General features: G+C 30.1%; 1 protein-coding gene across 2 annotated transcripts in view; it reads right to left on the bottom strand.

The window, feature by feature from the left end:
* The window catches only part of LOC132714180 (sperm flagellar protein 2-like), a 33,111-nt gene continuing 14,864 nt past the window's right edge, over positions 1-18,247 (bottom strand). The window contains exons 15-40 of one of the 2 annotated variants that reach the window (XM_060696965.1): positions 16,092-16,303; positions 15,646-15,749; positions 15,084-15,346; positions 14,567-14,702; positions 13,858-13,999; positions 13,493-13,564; positions 13,021-13,102; positions 12,285-12,416; positions 11,976-12,124; positions 11,470-11,597; positions 11,139-11,205; positions 10,484-10,810; positions 9,992-10,260; positions 9,559-9,621; positions 8,553-8,736; positions 6,540-6,732; positions 5,890-6,118; positions 5,415-5,514; positions 3,935-4,042; positions 3,413-3,541; positions 2,774-2,956; positions 2,355-2,477; positions 1,927-2,051; positions 1,410-1,596; positions 821-946; positions 1-380 (exon numbers count right to left, since the gene is read on the bottom strand). In XM_060696965.1, coding sequence (XP_060552948.1) covers positions 312-380; positions 821-946; positions 1,410-1,596; positions 1,927-2,051; positions 2,355-2,477; positions 2,774-2,956; positions 3,413-3,541; positions 3,935-4,042; positions 5,415-5,514; positions 5,890-6,118; positions 6,540-6,732; positions 8,553-8,736; positions 9,559-9,621; positions 9,992-10,260; positions 10,484-10,810; positions 11,139-11,205; positions 11,470-11,597; positions 11,976-12,124; positions 12,285-12,416; positions 13,021-13,102; positions 13,493-13,564; positions 13,858-13,999; positions 14,567-14,702; positions 15,084-15,346; positions 15,646-15,749; positions 16,092-16,303 — 3,902 coding nt within the window. In that variant the 3' untranslated portion in view covers positions 1-311. The remainder of the gene's footprint in view (positions 381-820; positions 947-1,409; positions 1,597-1,926; positions 2,052-2,354; positions 2,478-2,773; positions 2,957-3,412; positions 3,542-3,934; positions 4,043-5,414; positions 5,515-5,889; positions 6,119-6,539; positions 6,733-8,552; positions 8,737-9,558; positions 9,622-9,991; positions 10,261-10,483; positions 10,811-11,138; positions 11,206-11,469; positions 11,598-11,975; positions 12,125-12,284; positions 12,417-13,020; positions 13,103-13,492; positions 13,565-13,857; positions 14,000-14,566; positions 14,703-15,083; positions 15,347-15,645; positions 15,750-16,091; positions 16,304-18,247) is intronic. The other variant, XM_060696966.1, reaches the window with a different exon arrangement.

Genomic DNA, 18,247 nt, shown 5'->3' on the forward strand with positions numbered 1-18,247 from the left:
TCTTGTTAATTTATTTATTAATCTGATAAAACAAAAAACATATAAAATATAGAAATAGAGTATCACAGATGGTCATCACAATTTCATTCTTTTTTTTTCTGTAAATGCAAAAATAAAAAAAATCCAAATAATATAAATTGTCATTTTATACAATCACATATCTATATCCATTTCTAAAAATATAACGTCTACATGTGTGACAGTTTTATGGAATTCGGTATAGTCAAAATATTAAACCAAACAAAATTTTGTTTTTTGTTCCTATAAAAGTTTTGGGTGATAATTGCACACTATAGATCTCATATGGTAGATTATTCTCCAGTCTTTGTACTTGTTGCTTCAATGAGGGAATCACTAGATGACAAAATACTCTTCAGATCCTACAATTAAAAAAAATGACTATTACAAATCAAAGAATACAAATGTTACAAATTAAAATTAAAAGAAACCCATCACAATAAGTACCAAATAATACAAATATAATGATTCAAATTTGTTTCATTACTATCAATTAACTCAAAGAAATAAAAAAAATAAGTGAAAGATAACATGAAATTTAAGTTCAAAAACAGTTTTCTCTAAATTCACTTTTTAAACTAAACACCAATTTCACTAAAGTATATAAAGTTAAATTAAAAGCTTTCATGTTTGTGCAAATTTTACATCTTTGTAATATGCAAAATAATGTTTTTTCATTAGTATGCATGTAATGGTGAATACCTTTGACCTATAACACTTTGTGTTCAATCCAATTATTTGTTATCACATAGTCCTTGAGATATCAGATACATAAATACATGTATTAAGTAAATGTACTTACCAAAGCTTTAAATGTTTTACAGGCTTGTATGACATCTTGTATAAGTGGATGTTCAACAAGAACTTTAAATGGTACTGGAGATAAATTATCATCACCTAGCTCCTGGTATACACTTGCCAATTTCTCCTGAAATATATAACAATTTAATTTATAAACAAGGATATTTAGGCAACAAAAAGGCACAATTTTCAACTTAAATTGATTTATAAACAATACATTTTATAACCATAATTTAAAACTAGCCTATGTAATTGTTTGTGCATTGCATATACAATTATACATGTACATGTATCTTTTACTTCTTGATACTTGTTTAGTATTTTCTTTAGATTATCTGATGAAGTTATTAAATATAAGTTACTAATGTACCAAATGTCAACCAGACAGATCATTGTTTCCAATTTTGTAAATTTTAAACATCTTTATTATTACTGAAGCAATTTCATCAAGGACACATTTCCATCACATTCCCTTTCACAAAATGTATGCTTATAAATGAACTCAGAACTATAGCTAAATGATGAAAAAAGACAACAAATTGTAACAGAATTACATTGTATAAAGGATATGCAAATAGTAATAGACATACTCTGGAAGTGGAGTCCTCTGGGTCAGCAGTGACAGAGAATCTATGACTATCACCTTTAGCTGTTTCACCATGATGTAAAACTCTATATAGAGCATCTAGTGGTACTACAGCATCTACTGCTTCAGCTGGGATATCTTCAGGTGGCGGTGGTGGACTTACATCATCAGGATCATCCGGTATGTCAGGGCTACAGGCAAGATAAATTACAGATAGATACAGGCTCCAGATTCCTTAGACTATTGTGTGAATAAATTAATTAGTCAGTCAGAAAAATGATGCAAAATAAATTGCAATATAAAACATGTAAGTTGATTTTTTCACTGTATTTTAAATAGTTTGCTACTACATTTTTGAAGCTTCCAAAATGACTTATAACACATAGAATAATGACAGAATTATTTTTTTGTAATCCAAATATCTTATTGTGGAAGGAAGTCAAAACCATCAACTAGTGTAGCTTACTGTAACATAAGTTATAGATGCTGTGTTAAATCATCATCAGTAAATTTAAACTAACCTGTTGATAACAGAATCAGACTTGGTGAAAGGTTTCAATAATCTCGGCATATGAGTACCTGACGCTACACTGAGAGCCCGCATTAAACCTTCCTGGGCATTACTTGTAGCACTAAAATACAGCAGCTATAACACAAACATAATATATATTTTAACATCAATGATTATCATATATTCCTTAGAAAATACAAATGATTTTCTTTTAAAAGAAAATTTTAATGGACATATCAGTACAGTAATACCAATGTGTCACTTTATCTTATCTAATTGTCAATTAAATATCTTTTGACATTATTTAGATTATCAAAAAAAAATTAATCAATAAAGAAATAAAACATGCCTTAACCTCAATATATTCACAGTATCAGTCATATGTACAGTATAATATATTGATTATTCATCTGATATAATAAATAACATTAAACTCACCATGCCTACATAATCTACAACAGGTGGAGTTCTGTTGTGATCAGCAAATATATCAAATAATGCTGCCTTCAACATTGCCAATCTTGCACAACTCTCATCTTCTGTACTGAACCATAGATTCATCTAAACAAATAGGTTATCACAAAAATGTTATTACAAAATGAAAATGTCATCACAATAAGGAGGCTTAAATAAATAATACAATCACTAAATCACTATTTTTCTATACATGTATTTCTATAGTTTTAAGTAGCATTACATAAATGTTTGTTTTGAAAAAAGGCATCGACCTTAACAAAAACATTCTTAATACTAACAAGACGTTTTAAAAGTGGTTTACTAATTTCCATGAATTTTAACCAACTAAATATATCATTATCTTTTATTGACAAAAGATATAAATAATATAAAATGCATACCCTATCATATTGTTCCCTGGTAACAAAGCCTGTAGATTTCTGGTCCATATCCTTGAACCTGGCTAGAGTCTCGAGTAGTTCAGTTTGGCTGGGTACGGGTACCGGCATGGCTAGAGCTATCAGGAACCGTCTCCAGTCTACATATTCATTATCTGATGAGGAACCAGTGGCTATATCTTGTATCTGTGAGAAATAATGTCACATATCTGATATATCACATACGTTTAATACAGGAACACATAAAACAACAGTACAACACTAACATCTACCAAATTCCTATTATCAATAACAACGTTTACAGACACTACCCAAAACAAACTTCCTTAAATTATTTCAGCAATTATATAAAACTATACCGGTATATATACAATCTTCTAAGACAACGAAGGATTCATTTTTTATCTACATATTTTGGGAAAAAAAACAACAACACACTATTGCTGGTTTTTCAAATTTAACCTTTCTCCTTTCAAACTTATAAATTATGATGTCATTATAAGACAAGTCAACTTATGTCAATACAATTCAAGCCAAAGTCAAAATTAATTTGCAATTTAGCAACAATACAAAGATAAAAAAACTTAAGAATAACTTTAATTGGTTTTGATAAAGAATAATAAAGTTAGAGTATTCTTGTACCTGTTGTTGAGTGATATTCAACCAGACTTCAGGGAGTTGTTCCATACCATGTGTAACTGCTACCATATTCTCAAATGTCTCCATAAATGCCCTGTTTGACATCACACCAGTTGGTGCAGTAGTTGCAAACTATAACAATATAATACACGCTCAAAATAATTCAAAAACTGAGGTTATAAACTAAAGAATTTTATCTTCAGTGTTAATTTGTTAAAATAAAACTTCGGCATACAGAATGCTAATTTATCAGGTATTATTTGAGTTCAAAATACTACTTACTGAGTTACAGATAAATGATATATTAGAAAGTTTAGAATGTTTAGCTGAATTAGAAGTGGCCATTACTATCACATATTATTTGCAATACTAATCACACACTTCACAATTTGCAATTTTTCTTTATTATAAGATAATAAGAAAATATAGTTATCCCTTGAATACCATATAATTGGTTATTTGAAGTTCAAATATCAAACAATTTATCAACTTATTGAACTATAACAATAAAACAAATGAACAAACCTGTGAGAATAAGTTCATAAGTTGTGCTACAGTGAAGCAGTCTGAAGTTACTGGCTCTACCTCTTTTTCTGGTGGTAGTGGTGTAGGGGTCTTCAAAACTGCTAGGTCCTTTAAAGTACAGATAGCAATGTTAAGTTAATTTCTAGAAAGTTTGTTGTTGTTGTTGTATTCTACCTGATGCAGTCATGTTAGGTCCATTGAAACAAAAATGTTCCTTTTAAAAAGGATGCACATATTAAAATCATGTAATTGTATAAAGGCTTTTTTAAGGTAAATTCTAAATCTGCAATTACATAAGATATAGCGGAAATTAAAAATGAGTGGAGGCTCAAAACTGAATTTTTTTGAACAAGTTTAAAAATTTTAGTAAAGAAGCTACATGAATATAATATTCTATTTATCACAAAAATGCTTATTGGAAAAAAAATCATTTTTTCAATGACACACTCCTTGTGTAACGCAAACATTTAATGCGTATTTATAACTATGTTTGTATATGTCAAAATATATGCACAGTTGTGCAATACTGTTTTTATGGAGTTGCAAAAGCGGCATGGGTATGTGATGAAAACTTGTATGTTGCCAATATGTAAGCTTGGTAACTTGTGTTTCTACAACATCAGATGATTCCTATGACAACATAATGTATTCATGTATATACAACAATATGCTAACCAAAAATCCTCAATTTTTAGAATATATCAATTTTTAACTTTATTCCCTTTTACAATATATTTTAACTTAACCCCTCTTACTATCAAGTACTTTCAATTAACAATCAATGGTTTAAAACTTGTACAAAAACAGGAACCTTACTGTAGTATTAATATAACATTGGAATATATGGACAACAAGATAGAAGAAGAGACAATATCAAAGTAAGAATGGTGAACATACTGAAAATATTTATATAAGCTTACAAAATTCTGATCCAACATTAATACATCCTGAGAATTTAAAAGAAAAATAAGATTTTTCTCAATAGAAACTTTGAATTGTAAAATAGGTTACAATTATTCTGATATGATTGAATTCACATTTTACAACTTTTTATTCATGTAATTATATCCTGTATTGTACAAAACAGTGTTAAATAACCATTTTGAGGAAACTAAAAATTTGATTAAATGATTCATTTCCATAAGAAATATCAGTAATATCAGTATGTTTGGTTTTCACAATGCTCTTTACATACGCCATACATATATTGTCCTTAATGACTTTAAACTTTGATAGTACAAGGAAAAAGTCATACACAATCAACTGTCCAATATAGGACAATTATCTTGGATACTATAAGTCCAATATAGAATTTATTTAGACAGTCATGTTGTTCGTTTCAATAACAGGAACAAGATTTATATTAATGGTTAAGAATTAGACACATTCTTTAAGTTTGTATCAATCTGTTAGAGACTCAATTAAACAATTAATATGATGTCAATGCTGTGTTTTTATATACAGGATATAGTTGTGTTACCTCATTAAGGAGGAAGTCTTGTTGTTGTAGTACAAGCTGTTGTTTGATTTTCAGTCTTTTCTCTATGGCGTTCCTCACTATCTCTGACATATGATCAATACTAAAAAATAAAATCAACTAACATTTATACTATTACCACATCACAATATAAAAACAATCACATACAATTTTCTCATTTCTTTTCTATTTTAAGTTATAAGCCAATCACTGGCAAAGGATGATTCTTCTATATAATTACATGTACCAATATTTGATCTACAAATTCAGGTTTATTTGAAATTTATGGTGCATACATTGGAAAAATTATACATATTTATTAAAAGACAGTTAATGCAAATTTAAAGCTTTTCATGAGGGAGCTTATATTCAGAAAAATACGGTGAAGAAACTAAATTTTAAGCATCTTTTGCTTTTTCAATTCCGAAAAATAAAACTGTATTTTCTTGGGCTATTGTTAAAAAAATCCTAATCTTACCTTTCCATTTCTTTCAGATATCTAGCACCTAGCCAGTCATTCATGTCCTTAAAGGCATTGTCCGCCTTGTTTTTAAGGTCCTGTAATACAGCAGTGGCAGTCATTTTGATTAGCTCCATTCTTTTCTTACATGCTTGTTCCTCCTCCTGGATAGAAAAGAAATATTCCTGTTTCATACGATCCCTTACATCCTTCTTCTGTTTATCTTCTTCTGATTCTGGTTCTGATGCTGAAAACAAAGTCATTCATTTATTACTTTAATCTAAAATAGGTTACAAACATAGTATCAAAAACCATCTCTTCAAAAGCTTCCTTTGCCTTGGTATGAAAACTGTCCTCTGAATTAACCAATGAACATTTTTTCTGTTTTTACATATGTTGACAACTTTTTGATAATTTTCATGGATTGTATGTGCCAATTGCAATGTGTAGAATACTTTATTTGTTCACCCCACATTATTTTACTTTTGTACACATTTCCAAAAAATTTATGAAAATTAACATGAATCTGGAGGCGTGCTGCTTTAAAGTTAACAGAATGTTATATCTATCATATTATGTGTCATTAAAACCCATATCTAAATGCTTTTTTTTTTTTGTCATTAAATTAATCATTTTCTACTATTCTTATAATAATTACAACAACTTACGTGGCTGTGGTGTAGAGGCTGTCTCATCTTTCTTTCCACCTTTCTTTGGTGAAGGACTTCGACTCTTCTTGCCCTTGCCTTTAGGTTTAGTTTTGGCTGCAGCAGCTGCGAGAGCAAGTTCTTTCTGTTTCTCGGCCTCCTTTAACCTGTCAGCCTCATCAGCAGCTTCTCTAGCAGCCTCCTCTGCTGACATCTGCAGGAAAAATAATTTAATATAAAGATACTTTCAAAACCATTGCGTTATATTTAGGAAATAGATATCAATTTTGAGTGCATTGTTGTAGAATAAATGCATGGTTTGAGTTCAAATGCAAGGAATATAATCACGAAGGTGGATTAATTACAAAGCATTTGAAAGATAAACTGTGCATTATTATTCAATAATGCAAGGAAAATTTATTTATATCTATTTCCATTCTAACATGCTAATAAAAAAGAGAATTGGTAAAAATACTTTGAAATACATTGAGTGTAGAAGTAATTTTCCAAATGTCATTTGGTTAATTGATGTCAAGGATTCCTGTTTTATGCTGTGCCTATATTGTGTTATAATGCAATTGGAAGTCCTATCTGTTTGATTGAGGAATAGTGTGAAGCGTGTTTAAGAATTCTGTTTTTCACAGATAATGGAAACATTATACAGATTTAGTTTCTGTAATGTGTGCATGGGTAAATCAGCTGATAAAAATATAAAAATTCATACAACAACAAATGATCCATTTCATATCTAATTTACAGTAAAAGGAAATAAATAAATTTGTCATTATGAATTTGTTATGGTGTCATTAAAATATAACATAAAATTAGTTGAAGTTTTTTATAAACAAATTTCTTTTAATATTACTGGTGCATTAAAGTAGCATGACTCCAGTCTCATGAAAAATTTGAAAATGTATTTTAATGTAAAAGACTATGAATTTAACAAAGAAAGTAATTTACACATTGCAAACTGCACTTACATTCTATGTTAATTACCAAAAGCAATTCCAAATATACAAAAATTTAAATTAAATTAAAGTCCTGAAGTAGAAATATGGTGATAAATTCTGCAAAATCAAACATAAATCGCATATAAAAAGTAAATTATTTTTAGTTCTTTTAAAGTCTTAATACATTTTTCTCAAGTTTGATTATCTTGAAATAATTTGGCTCATCTGGAGGCATATGGCTTTAATACATACTGATGCATTTCTTAAATTGGTGAAATAAAAACTATTAATGCATTTTATCAATTAGAACAAATAAATGTAATATATTTTCTGATCAAGATTCATCATGTTTCCAAATATCGTTTTTTGTTAAATGCAATGCATGACTTGAATTTTTTTATGCAAATGAATATAAAAGAATCCTAAACTATGTTGAAATATTGTATAATACTTTAATCTTAGTTTTCATATCTGACAATGCAAATGCTGGAAACATAATTTTGTATTACAGACAATAAAGAAATTAAATTATATAATAATAAAAAAGAAAATACACAACAGCATTAAAGTGTTTTGTATTAAAAGCAATAAACCTGCAAATACTTGTCATATTCATTTTACAATAATGCTGAATAGAATAAAAAAAAGTTGTGCCTGTGAGAAAATATTGTAAAAAGTCATAATAAAATGGTGTGCATTACTTACTAAAGTGCCAGAGTTCAAATTATTGTCTGATAAACAAAGTTTTTTCATCTGTAAGCATGGTTTATTAATTTGAAAATGATAAAAATATGTAATAAAGCCACAGTATGCTTGCATAATCTTAAACATCATTTTAAAGACATTTTTGTTACATTAATATAGAAATATATAATTTTGAACAAAGCATTTCAGAAACAATAAAAGTTCACATCTGCACTGATTTATAATGACATCTGGTTATAACCCTTATTACCAGAAAAAATGACTATATCTTGTTTAAAACTATACATGTATATCTCGCATATAACACTATTTAACTACAAAACTTGTGTTTCTCTGAAATCAACACAGAATCATTTCAACAAAAAGAAAAGAAACTTACAATATTTGAAAGATTAGTGAGTCCAGTATGGAATGCATTAAAGATAAGTTTCTCATCAGGATCTTCAGGTGGTACTGGACTCTCATAACCTTCCTCTCTTTTCTTCTTGTCTTTAGATTTAGAAGCTGCAGCCGCTTTCAGGTTCTCATCAGCAGATGTTGGTCGCCGGGGAACCAGCGGAATCCTGAACATAAAACAGAAAACGTAAATATTAACAACAAAAATAAGACAACAGTCAGAAATACAAAATGAAGACATAGCATCAAAATGGAACAAAAAAAACCCCCAGAAATTAATACAAAATGGATATGTAGGAAGTATTCATTGCAAATGAGTTGTTTCTTATCTTTGCAAACATAAAACATGGAGTGTAAACATGGAATTACACATCTCTGAATGTACAGGAAATAAACCATTTGAGTTGCGTCATGACAAAACCAACATAATGGGTTTGCAACCAGCATGAATCCAGGCCAGCCTGCGCATCCGCGCAGTCTGATCAAGATCCATGCTGTTCGCTATCAGTTTCTCTACTTGTTATAGAGTTGTAAGCGAACAGCATGGATCCTGATCAGACTGCGCGGATGCGCAGGCTGGTCTGGATCCATGCTGGTCGCAAACCCATTATGTTGGTTTTGTCGTGACGCGGCTCATTTGAAGATGTCACAGAAACATTCTTACATTATTTTAATATTCACCTGGCAAAAAGTCATTTATTTCTATAATGCTAAACATACACAATGAAAAGATAGATTAAATCTGAACTGTTTATGGTAAAATCTACCTTATGAAGCATTCCATAATGTACTGTATTTAAAATATATGAAGCTATATGTAGTACTCTGCAATTATGTTTTATACAAACATCCAACAAAAATGTGAAAATCTAAAACAATGAAACAATAAAGAACATAAAACATAACATAATCAACAGAGAAATGAACCAAAATAAAATCACATTATGTACAAGTGTACAAGAGTACAATGTAAGAACAAGTATTCCTGCCTTCCTGTTTGAACTCCCTCACCGTCACTGTCTATATCATCATAACGTCCAAATATTATCGAGCTAAAACATGTAATACTACTTTTTTATATAAATCTACACAGCTGATAGCCTTTATGTACATTTATGTAACAACAAACAGAATTTTATGCTATCAACAAAAAACCAAAGCATAAACAGCAAAATTAAATTTGTCCCAAACTTTCTACTTACTACAAGTCAGTTCCTAGTTACACTAGTTTTTTAGTGGTAGTAACATGGAAGCATTTTTTAGTACCTTTGTATACTACTTTTGGACAATTTAGAAATTTTCTGGCAGTAGGTAAGTTTCATGTTAGTGGTGTTACATAAAACATTTATTATACATGTATGTTTATTGCTAAACACATGAAGAAACATAATACTGATCTTTTCCAAATGATATAAAACCCACCTTTTTCCTGCTTCAGTTGGAAGATTTTGAACCTCAGCTGGCTTGTCTTTTTCCTTACTTTTATCTCTTTTCTTGGCTGAAGGTGTCCTTGACCTTGATTTACTTCCCTTGGGTGATTTTTCCCTTGGTGATTTACTACGACTACCTTTAGGGGAGCGAGGTGATTTAGATCTATCAGATTTTCCGGTACCTGGTCTGGAATCAGGAGATGGTGTCTGCTGACCTTCACTTGGAGATTTTTCAGGGGAACCAGGCCTCTCAACAGGCAGCTACAGGAAATGTAGACAGAATTATGTATACAACATATCTTGAATAAAATCTTGCATCTATGACAAAAAACATTTTGATATAATTATGCTCTATAAATCAATGAATCTTGAATTATGAATAATTCCTATATTGTTTATCATAATTAGAGTTGATGCTTATCACAAACTTTAATTTTTTGTATATTTTGAATGATGTTATAACATGTTTGGAGTAGGAACTTACCTCAATCAGTGGCAGTCTAATGTAGTTAGCATTAAGCTCATCAGGTATTTCTCCCTCCATTCCCCTGTAATAATCTTTCATCATTCTAACTGTATCCTGGAACCTATCTACCTCTGCTTGCATCAGAGTAATGTAAAAGTTACTGAGTACACCAAGTCTATCATCCAGCCATCCATCATTCATCACTGTCTCACGTTCATGCTCGGCCTGTTCTTTACGTTCATCACAGATGTTCCAGAGACGTTCTCTGAGATCATCAACACGTTGATGTAACTCCATCTTTGTCTCATCATCATCCCTCATGTCATCAGGTATCTCATTATACTCCTACAATATATTATTATAATATTATTATAATAATATCTTATAAATAGAAAACATTGAATGCCTGTAAATTCAATGACAAATTTACTGATTGAGTTGAGTAAAATTATACTATGTGAGTGTCTGGCAAGCATAGTATTGTTGTATCCAATGAGTTACAATATTCTTTTTAATCACAAGATCAATATTTGTTCCATAGCTTATCAAGATTTTTAAACAAAATATTCATAGATTATAACAAGGAAGAACCAATATAGATAAGCTAAGCTGGTGGTATATGTACAGTTTATCTGTAAAGGAAATATCTATGAGATGTTTGGTCAAAACTTACCTTTTGGAACTGTGAAACAAATTCTTGTTTGTGGTCTGGTCTTCTCAAATATGCCAAGAAATCCTTCCTAAAAGAAAACAAAATAAAGTACATTAACTTAAAATAAGAAAAGCTATGAATTTAATCTTAGACATAAATATTTCACTTTTTCATTAAAAAACTAAGTGTACTTAGATAACACATTAAAATGTATGTTGCATACATGTAGATAATATGCAAAGAACTTAATCTAATCATGCAAGTTTTCCATATTTAATTTTAATCAATTATATGCACTATAATATGAACAATGAGTCAAAGAGACAATTTGTATTTTTTTGTATTTTCTCACCTAATCTGGAAGAAATATCTATAGATATTCTCTCTTTCATCTCTGACTTTTCTAAAGACAAACTTCCCATTTTTGATGTACATGTTCTCAACATGTTCCCAGTGGTCAGCCAATACTTTAGCCAGATTCTGTAAAAATAGCAGACAACTTTTACAAAAACTTTTGACAGATGAAAAATAACTTTTTTTTCAGATTATTTATTACATTTTGATTACGTCTACATATCATTTTGCAGTGTAGTATACGTGCATTCAGGTCCAACAAGGACTAAAACAATGAATTCCACATGCAGGAAGACTTGTTTGTCAAATTTTACTTAAAAAAAGCTTGTATGAATTTGGCCATTCTGTATCATTCTTTAGAGAGCAGTAATTTGACCCACAAAAAATAGTTTCAAGTCAAATTCAGGCTTATTTGAGTTGTATAAGGTTGTATATCACCTACATGCATGACGTTTTAAAAATGATAATTTATGTAATATAGGAAATAATTAAAATATAAAGTACCTGATTAATGAACTGATCAACAAACTCCCATTCCTCGGAGCCTGGCTCTGGTGGTGGTGGTCCTGCTGGCACTTCGGGTTCAGGCTCAGGTTCTGGCTCTGGGGTTTTGGCTTTCTTTCCTGATCCCTTCTTTGATTTTGGTGATGAACCTAGAAATATATAACACAAATTACTAATTTTTAAATAAAGCGAGCAATGTAAGTTCTATCAATGAGCTACTTTGTCCAGTATAAATATCATTAAGAAATACTATCAAGTATAAACAAACTTATATACAAAATGTTACATGTAAAAGAGTTCATTTAATACCTCTACTCTTTTTGGCACTATCTTTACTACCAGCTGATCGTTTAGGTGAGCCACTTTTGTCTCTTTTTTTGTCTTTAGGAGATTTACTACGAGACTCCTTAGAGGATGACCTAGATCCCTTCTTTCCAGATCCTGAACGAGAAAGTTATATCATTTATATAATAGATTATACGGCAGTACGACATACTCAATCAGAAAATACAAGCATAAGCAGGTAGGTTGGCTTAACAAAGATTTGATTTTCAATCGTTTGGTCCGTATAATAGTGAAAATGCATGTTTTTCTTATTGGTTGGATAAATGTGTATGTAACATTCAATACATGTTTTTTTTATATTTGTTTGATACAATAACATGTATATACAACATTTTTTGATGTCAATGGCTTGAAATACCACAACTAGTTAAAAATAAATGAAGACAATAGTACAGTACTTGTAAGATAACCTGGCTTGACTTGAAACATCTTAGTACTAAACAAAAGCTATCTTGTTCTTGTATTTGTTCAGTGCCAGTTTGCAGCAGTAGCTATGTAATTGTAACATTCATTGATTATGTATTAAATGTAACTCACTTTTAAGTCACTGCCAAGTTCTTCATATATTTTAATAAATCCAGCAATAAAGGGGATTTTTTTAAATTATTTTTAACACAAACACAAAGAGTATCTTAAACTGTAATGAGACTGGGAAGAGAAAGCTGACCAAATTAGCTAGGGTACAAGTGACTGAGTTTACCTTTTCTAGAAGAAGGTCTGCTACTTTTCTTCTCCTCTTCAACAGGTGGTGTTTTAGGTGGCTCTGGTGGGGGTGCTGGTGGCTGAAATAAATGTCATCATAATATAGATATGTTTATTTTATTACCTCCTTATGTCTAAGATAATTTCCATGTACCTCATATAACCCATTCGTAATATAAATAGTCACAGAAATATAGAGTAAAAAAGTACAAGTATATTAAAACATGTGAGAATTCACAAACAATTCTTCTCTTATAAGATATTTTATAATAAAAAAAGTTTTTCTGTTCATATTTTGCCTTCTTTGTCTTTGGTTCTATGACCAACATCCTTATTCATGGTAGATATATAAAAGATAATTCCTACAGCTTATGTCAGAACTATAAACAGATAATGTTGTTTTTTTTGTTTTGTTTTTTAAATCAATTTCTACTTTAATTTTTCAAACATCCATATGTATAGTTTATTACCTCTTCTTTTTTCTCTTCAACTGTTTCTGTCTGCTCAGGCTGTGCAGAGCTCTCTAAATCTTTACCTTGAAGCTAGAAAAGTAAAATTCTTCTATTAATGACTATTTTTTTTATACATAACACTCAGATTAAATGATAAATATACAGACTAAACAAATGTATTCAGAATCTGAATTAATTTTATCTTTTTGTGTTAAAAGATGTAATTTCATTGATCACAAAAGTCATTTAAAGCCCTTATTAAAAGATGTTTTTTTGGTGAATTCCTAAAAATTTTGCCATCCATTATCTCATTAAGAAACTAAGAAATACAACCTGCTGTTGAAAGAATGCTAAGAGAAGTAAATGAAATAAATTTAACTTACCCTATTTAGAGTGTCTTCCAGTATTTTTTCAACTTCCAACTGAACAGATCTAGATTCTTGTGTGGCATCAACCTTCTGCAAGGTACCAAACTTAGAGAACCATTTCTCCAACTTGGGCCAGTTGTCAAGGAAACCAGTTACTCTAAAATTAGAACATATAACTGATGTAACTTTCAAGTAAAGTTTGTCAAAAAATATTTTCAATATTCAACATTCTCAAATTCTTTTCAAGGTTGATACCTAGTATATTGTAAAAAGTTTAGAGGGATAAACAACAAATATCAATGTAGATCTTAAAATTTGTATACTTAAAGGGACTATCTTAGGCTTTAAGACACGATGGTACTGGGAATATTTTTGCAAGATTTGTTTACCATTTGGAGTAGATCTGAACAAATAACTTGTGTGCAAATTTTCAGATAATGCTGTCACCCCGTTTTTCTAGAAAAATACTTTTTGTTGTGCGAGAAAACTCCAAAATAGTTGCAACAGTATTCAATCAAATTGGGCTAACAATAAACAAATATTGATATTTATCTTAATTCCGTGTATATTTCTTCATAATCATGTGCATATTTTTCCATTCCAAGTGCTTCACTTGATCTATGTAAAAATTTCAAATTTTGTTTTTGGGCTTTTTGACCTGCTCCTTTAAACAAGATATCAAGTATGAGACAAAACACAATATAGAATATGTCACTATACTAACCTATGCTGTATTTGTTCCTGGTCATGAGCTGGATCTTCAACCTCTACCACTTTCTCTTGCTTACCAACTCCTGTAGCACTGCCCTCTGGTGGTGGATTGAACTCCTGCTGGTAGTCCTTGTCGGCTAGTAAAGCCTCTGGTGTAAATAATAAATCAATATTCTATAACATAACATCAATTTATTTAGCATGAAACACTTATACAAGGTTTAAAGCTATGAGGTATCTTATAGAAAAAACAAGGATGCCCCCACATTCCACTGTTTTGTCAGTCTACCAACAGTGTGACAGACAGGCAAATCTAGGACCCTCCTACCCTATGTGGAGGCATAAAAGCTCTCAAAGTAAGAATCGATTTACAAACTTTGAAGTCAATTTAAAGTAAAAGTGAAATATCATATATATTGGAATTAGAACATATTTACATTTAATGAAAAACATTAACATATTGCAATTATAACTATAGTTTATACACCAGGTGTAATCAAGAAAAAATAAATATAAAACAAATATCTTACTTGTTCTTCCAGCAGCTCTCTTCAGACACAGATCATCAGCTATGTCAAACAAAATGACAACATCTAAACCACTGGCAGGGTCAGCTGGTACTGGGGATGGTCTCGGATCAGGGGCCAATACAGATTTCTTGGACTTGGGTGCTTTGCCTTTGCCCTCTTTAGCAGCAGCATCAAAACCACTGAGTGCCTTCTCTAACATCTTAGCTTGATTATAGTTCAGTGGGAATCCATCAATCACCCAACCTGTCCCTTCAGGTACGCGTCTGTAACCAAAACATACCATTATTGTAATTATTCTATAATTCTAATGTCCTTGTACATTTTTATCATATTTCCTTATATAGATCTGTACAACTAACTACTTAGGCAAGTTGCTCTCTGGGCAAGTCTCATTATTTAACTTAATGAGTAGGAATTGTTCAACAGACTTTAACTAGAGTTTTCTTCTACTGACATGACTAAATATTGTAAAGAATTTATATTTTGTAGCAAAAATATCATTAGATATTAAATGCGCATTGATATTTTTTTTTAGTATAAAACAATTAAAAGATATCTATACCTGATTGCCTCTACCAGAATATCAGCTTGAACTTGGTCATCTACTGGTTGACCTTTCTTTAGAGACTTAAATGCCTTTGATCCTAGTTTAGCTCTTGGTGTTGGCTGGAAAATAAAGCTTAAATTTAGTTCAATATTTGATCTAGCAGTGCAATACCAGAACTGAAGTTTAAAATATTTCGTAATTTTCCCTTTATATATCTAATAAAGAAGTGCAATATCAAGTTTGTATCTTTATAAAGGAATACAGTATACATTGCTCTAATCAATGGTCACGTGTTAAAGGCATCATCTGATGGATTATGTTAATTTCATTTTCAATAAATGCTAAAATAAATTTTGCATACTGTTGTCAAATACATAATAATGTTATTCTATTGTTTTCCTCCACTATTTTCTTAAAGCAAATATCACTGAACTTAATTTGCAGTATATATAGACATGTACCTGTTGTTTAGGTAGTCTTGGTTTACTAGGTGTTTTCCTGGCAGCAGACTGCTCCTCTTTTGATGCTTCTTGCTGTACATCACCAGTCTTGTTCTCTGCTGACTGACTTTCAGCTGGCTGGTTCTCATCTGATTTTGGTTCCTGGCCTTCTGTCACACTTGGCTGGTTATCTGCAGGGGTCTCCTCTCCTGGTACCCCTTCCTTTTGTAGTGCTTTTAAATAAAATAACAATTATTTAATCTTTTTTTTCTAATATAATATATTAAAGATATTTATTTAAGGAATTCCACTGAGGTCCAAAAGCCTAAAAACATAAAATTTGAATTTCTTACATAGATCAACTTGGGCCATTTAAACAAGAAGATATTTAAGAAATATGCTCATAATGAATTGAAAATTGTTTTTTTGTTTTGTTTTTTTTGTGCTATTTTAGCCCAATATGGGAGAAAAGTGTTGCAACAATTTTAATTTTTTGATAATTTTTCACTATTGGAATAACCATTCTGGAAAAAAGGGGCAAGTGTATTATCTGAAATTTTGCACACAAGTTATTAGTCTAGACCTACATCAAATGGTACATTAATCTGAAAAAAACTATACCAGTCCAATAATGTCAAAAAACATCAGTGGCGTTCCATTACATGTAATACAAATTCACAGGTAGTATTTACTGTATTCATTTGAAGAATAGGTAAGGATAAAGTTATCTAAAGAAATTATAATGAGCATAACAAATGAACATTTCACAGATTTTTTTTTAAGAAAAAGAGTGTAAACAGAAAAACAACACAAAAAGTGCCTATTGTAAAGAATTAAAATATTTATCATAAGTTGCCTAAGTTCTAGGATGAAATGCTTTGATATTGTTCAGAATATTTTGTTACTGGTTTCATAAATAATATTCCATTAAATCTGTCATATTTAAACATGTATATTATATGATAAAAATAGGTTTATGTAGCCTTTGTTCATAAAGGCTGGATGTAAAAAATACATGATTTACTACTAATCCTAAATTAGCTACTAAATTAGCTACTTTGTATATCAATCATTTTCAAGAAATCTAGACGAATAATTTTGTATGTGTGAATTAATCAATATTTTGTAAGTGTAAATTAATCCATTTAGAAAAATCTGAAATATTTGTTAAAATTTATATACATCAATCAAATGTTATACAACTATTTGAGTGTATGTGTGTTTCTTTTTTCTCACACATTGTTTCCATGGCAATTACAGACATGATAGAACAACATTAAAACTGATGTGATATTGTGTAGTGAGGCATGCTTTAACTGTCAAACAGTGATATTTCTTTTGTCAACATAGAAAAATAGTGTATTCACAAAGTACCTTACCAAAATTTACAACAGAGGCTGTTAGACAGAATAAATACAACTTGTGAAATAAACAGACAGAGCACAACACTATTAAATACAGTCAAAACCAAAAAGATGAACATAAGTGTTTACTATGCACAATATTTACGATTATTTCCAGTCATACATGTACTTTCATTTTTTTAAAACCCTTCATTGTAAATTTCATCTACTTTGATGCTCAGGCTATGAACTTTTTTATATAAAGTAGGAATTATATATTCAAATACAAACATAAATATAAAGTCTGCTGGCAAATCAAGTTCACTATTTTATCTTCATATTTATTTCTGATGTTCAAATCTATCCAATATTTCTATATTTGTAAAGCAAATTTAACAACCTACTAGTCTAACTGTATCTCAACCAAAAACAGAATAAGTTTTAACTATGATATGATATTCAAATACTAGACAAATAAACAGGAGAACCATGCAAGAAATTTCAGAGATGTGCAGTCTAATCCATTGTACCTTCAAATTGTTGAATTGAAATAGGGGTATCTAACCCTTCTCCTGTCGGGGCTCGTACTTTTATTTGTATATTTTTAAAACCTGTTTGTAAAAGTTAACATTTGTTGCTTATGTAACTATCCAAAATCAAACTCACATGTATATAGGCATTTTTAACTTAAAAACAGTGTACTCTTTTTCTAAAGCAATAACAAACTCAAATGGAAAATGTCCCTTTCCAAAAAATATTTGCAACTTTTTCAAAGAAACTATTCAAATAACAACTAAACTAAATCAACTTAAATACACATATGTGCACAACTGC

This window comes from Ruditapes philippinarum, unplaced genomic scaffold (assembly GCF_026571515.1).
Source record: "Ruditapes philippinarum isolate M1 unplaced genomic scaffold, ASM2657151v2 ctg474_1_1_1_1, whole genome shotgun sequence".
Taxonomy (NCBI): Eukaryota; Metazoa; Mollusca; class Bivalvia; order Venerida; family Veneridae; genus Ruditapes; species Ruditapes philippinarum.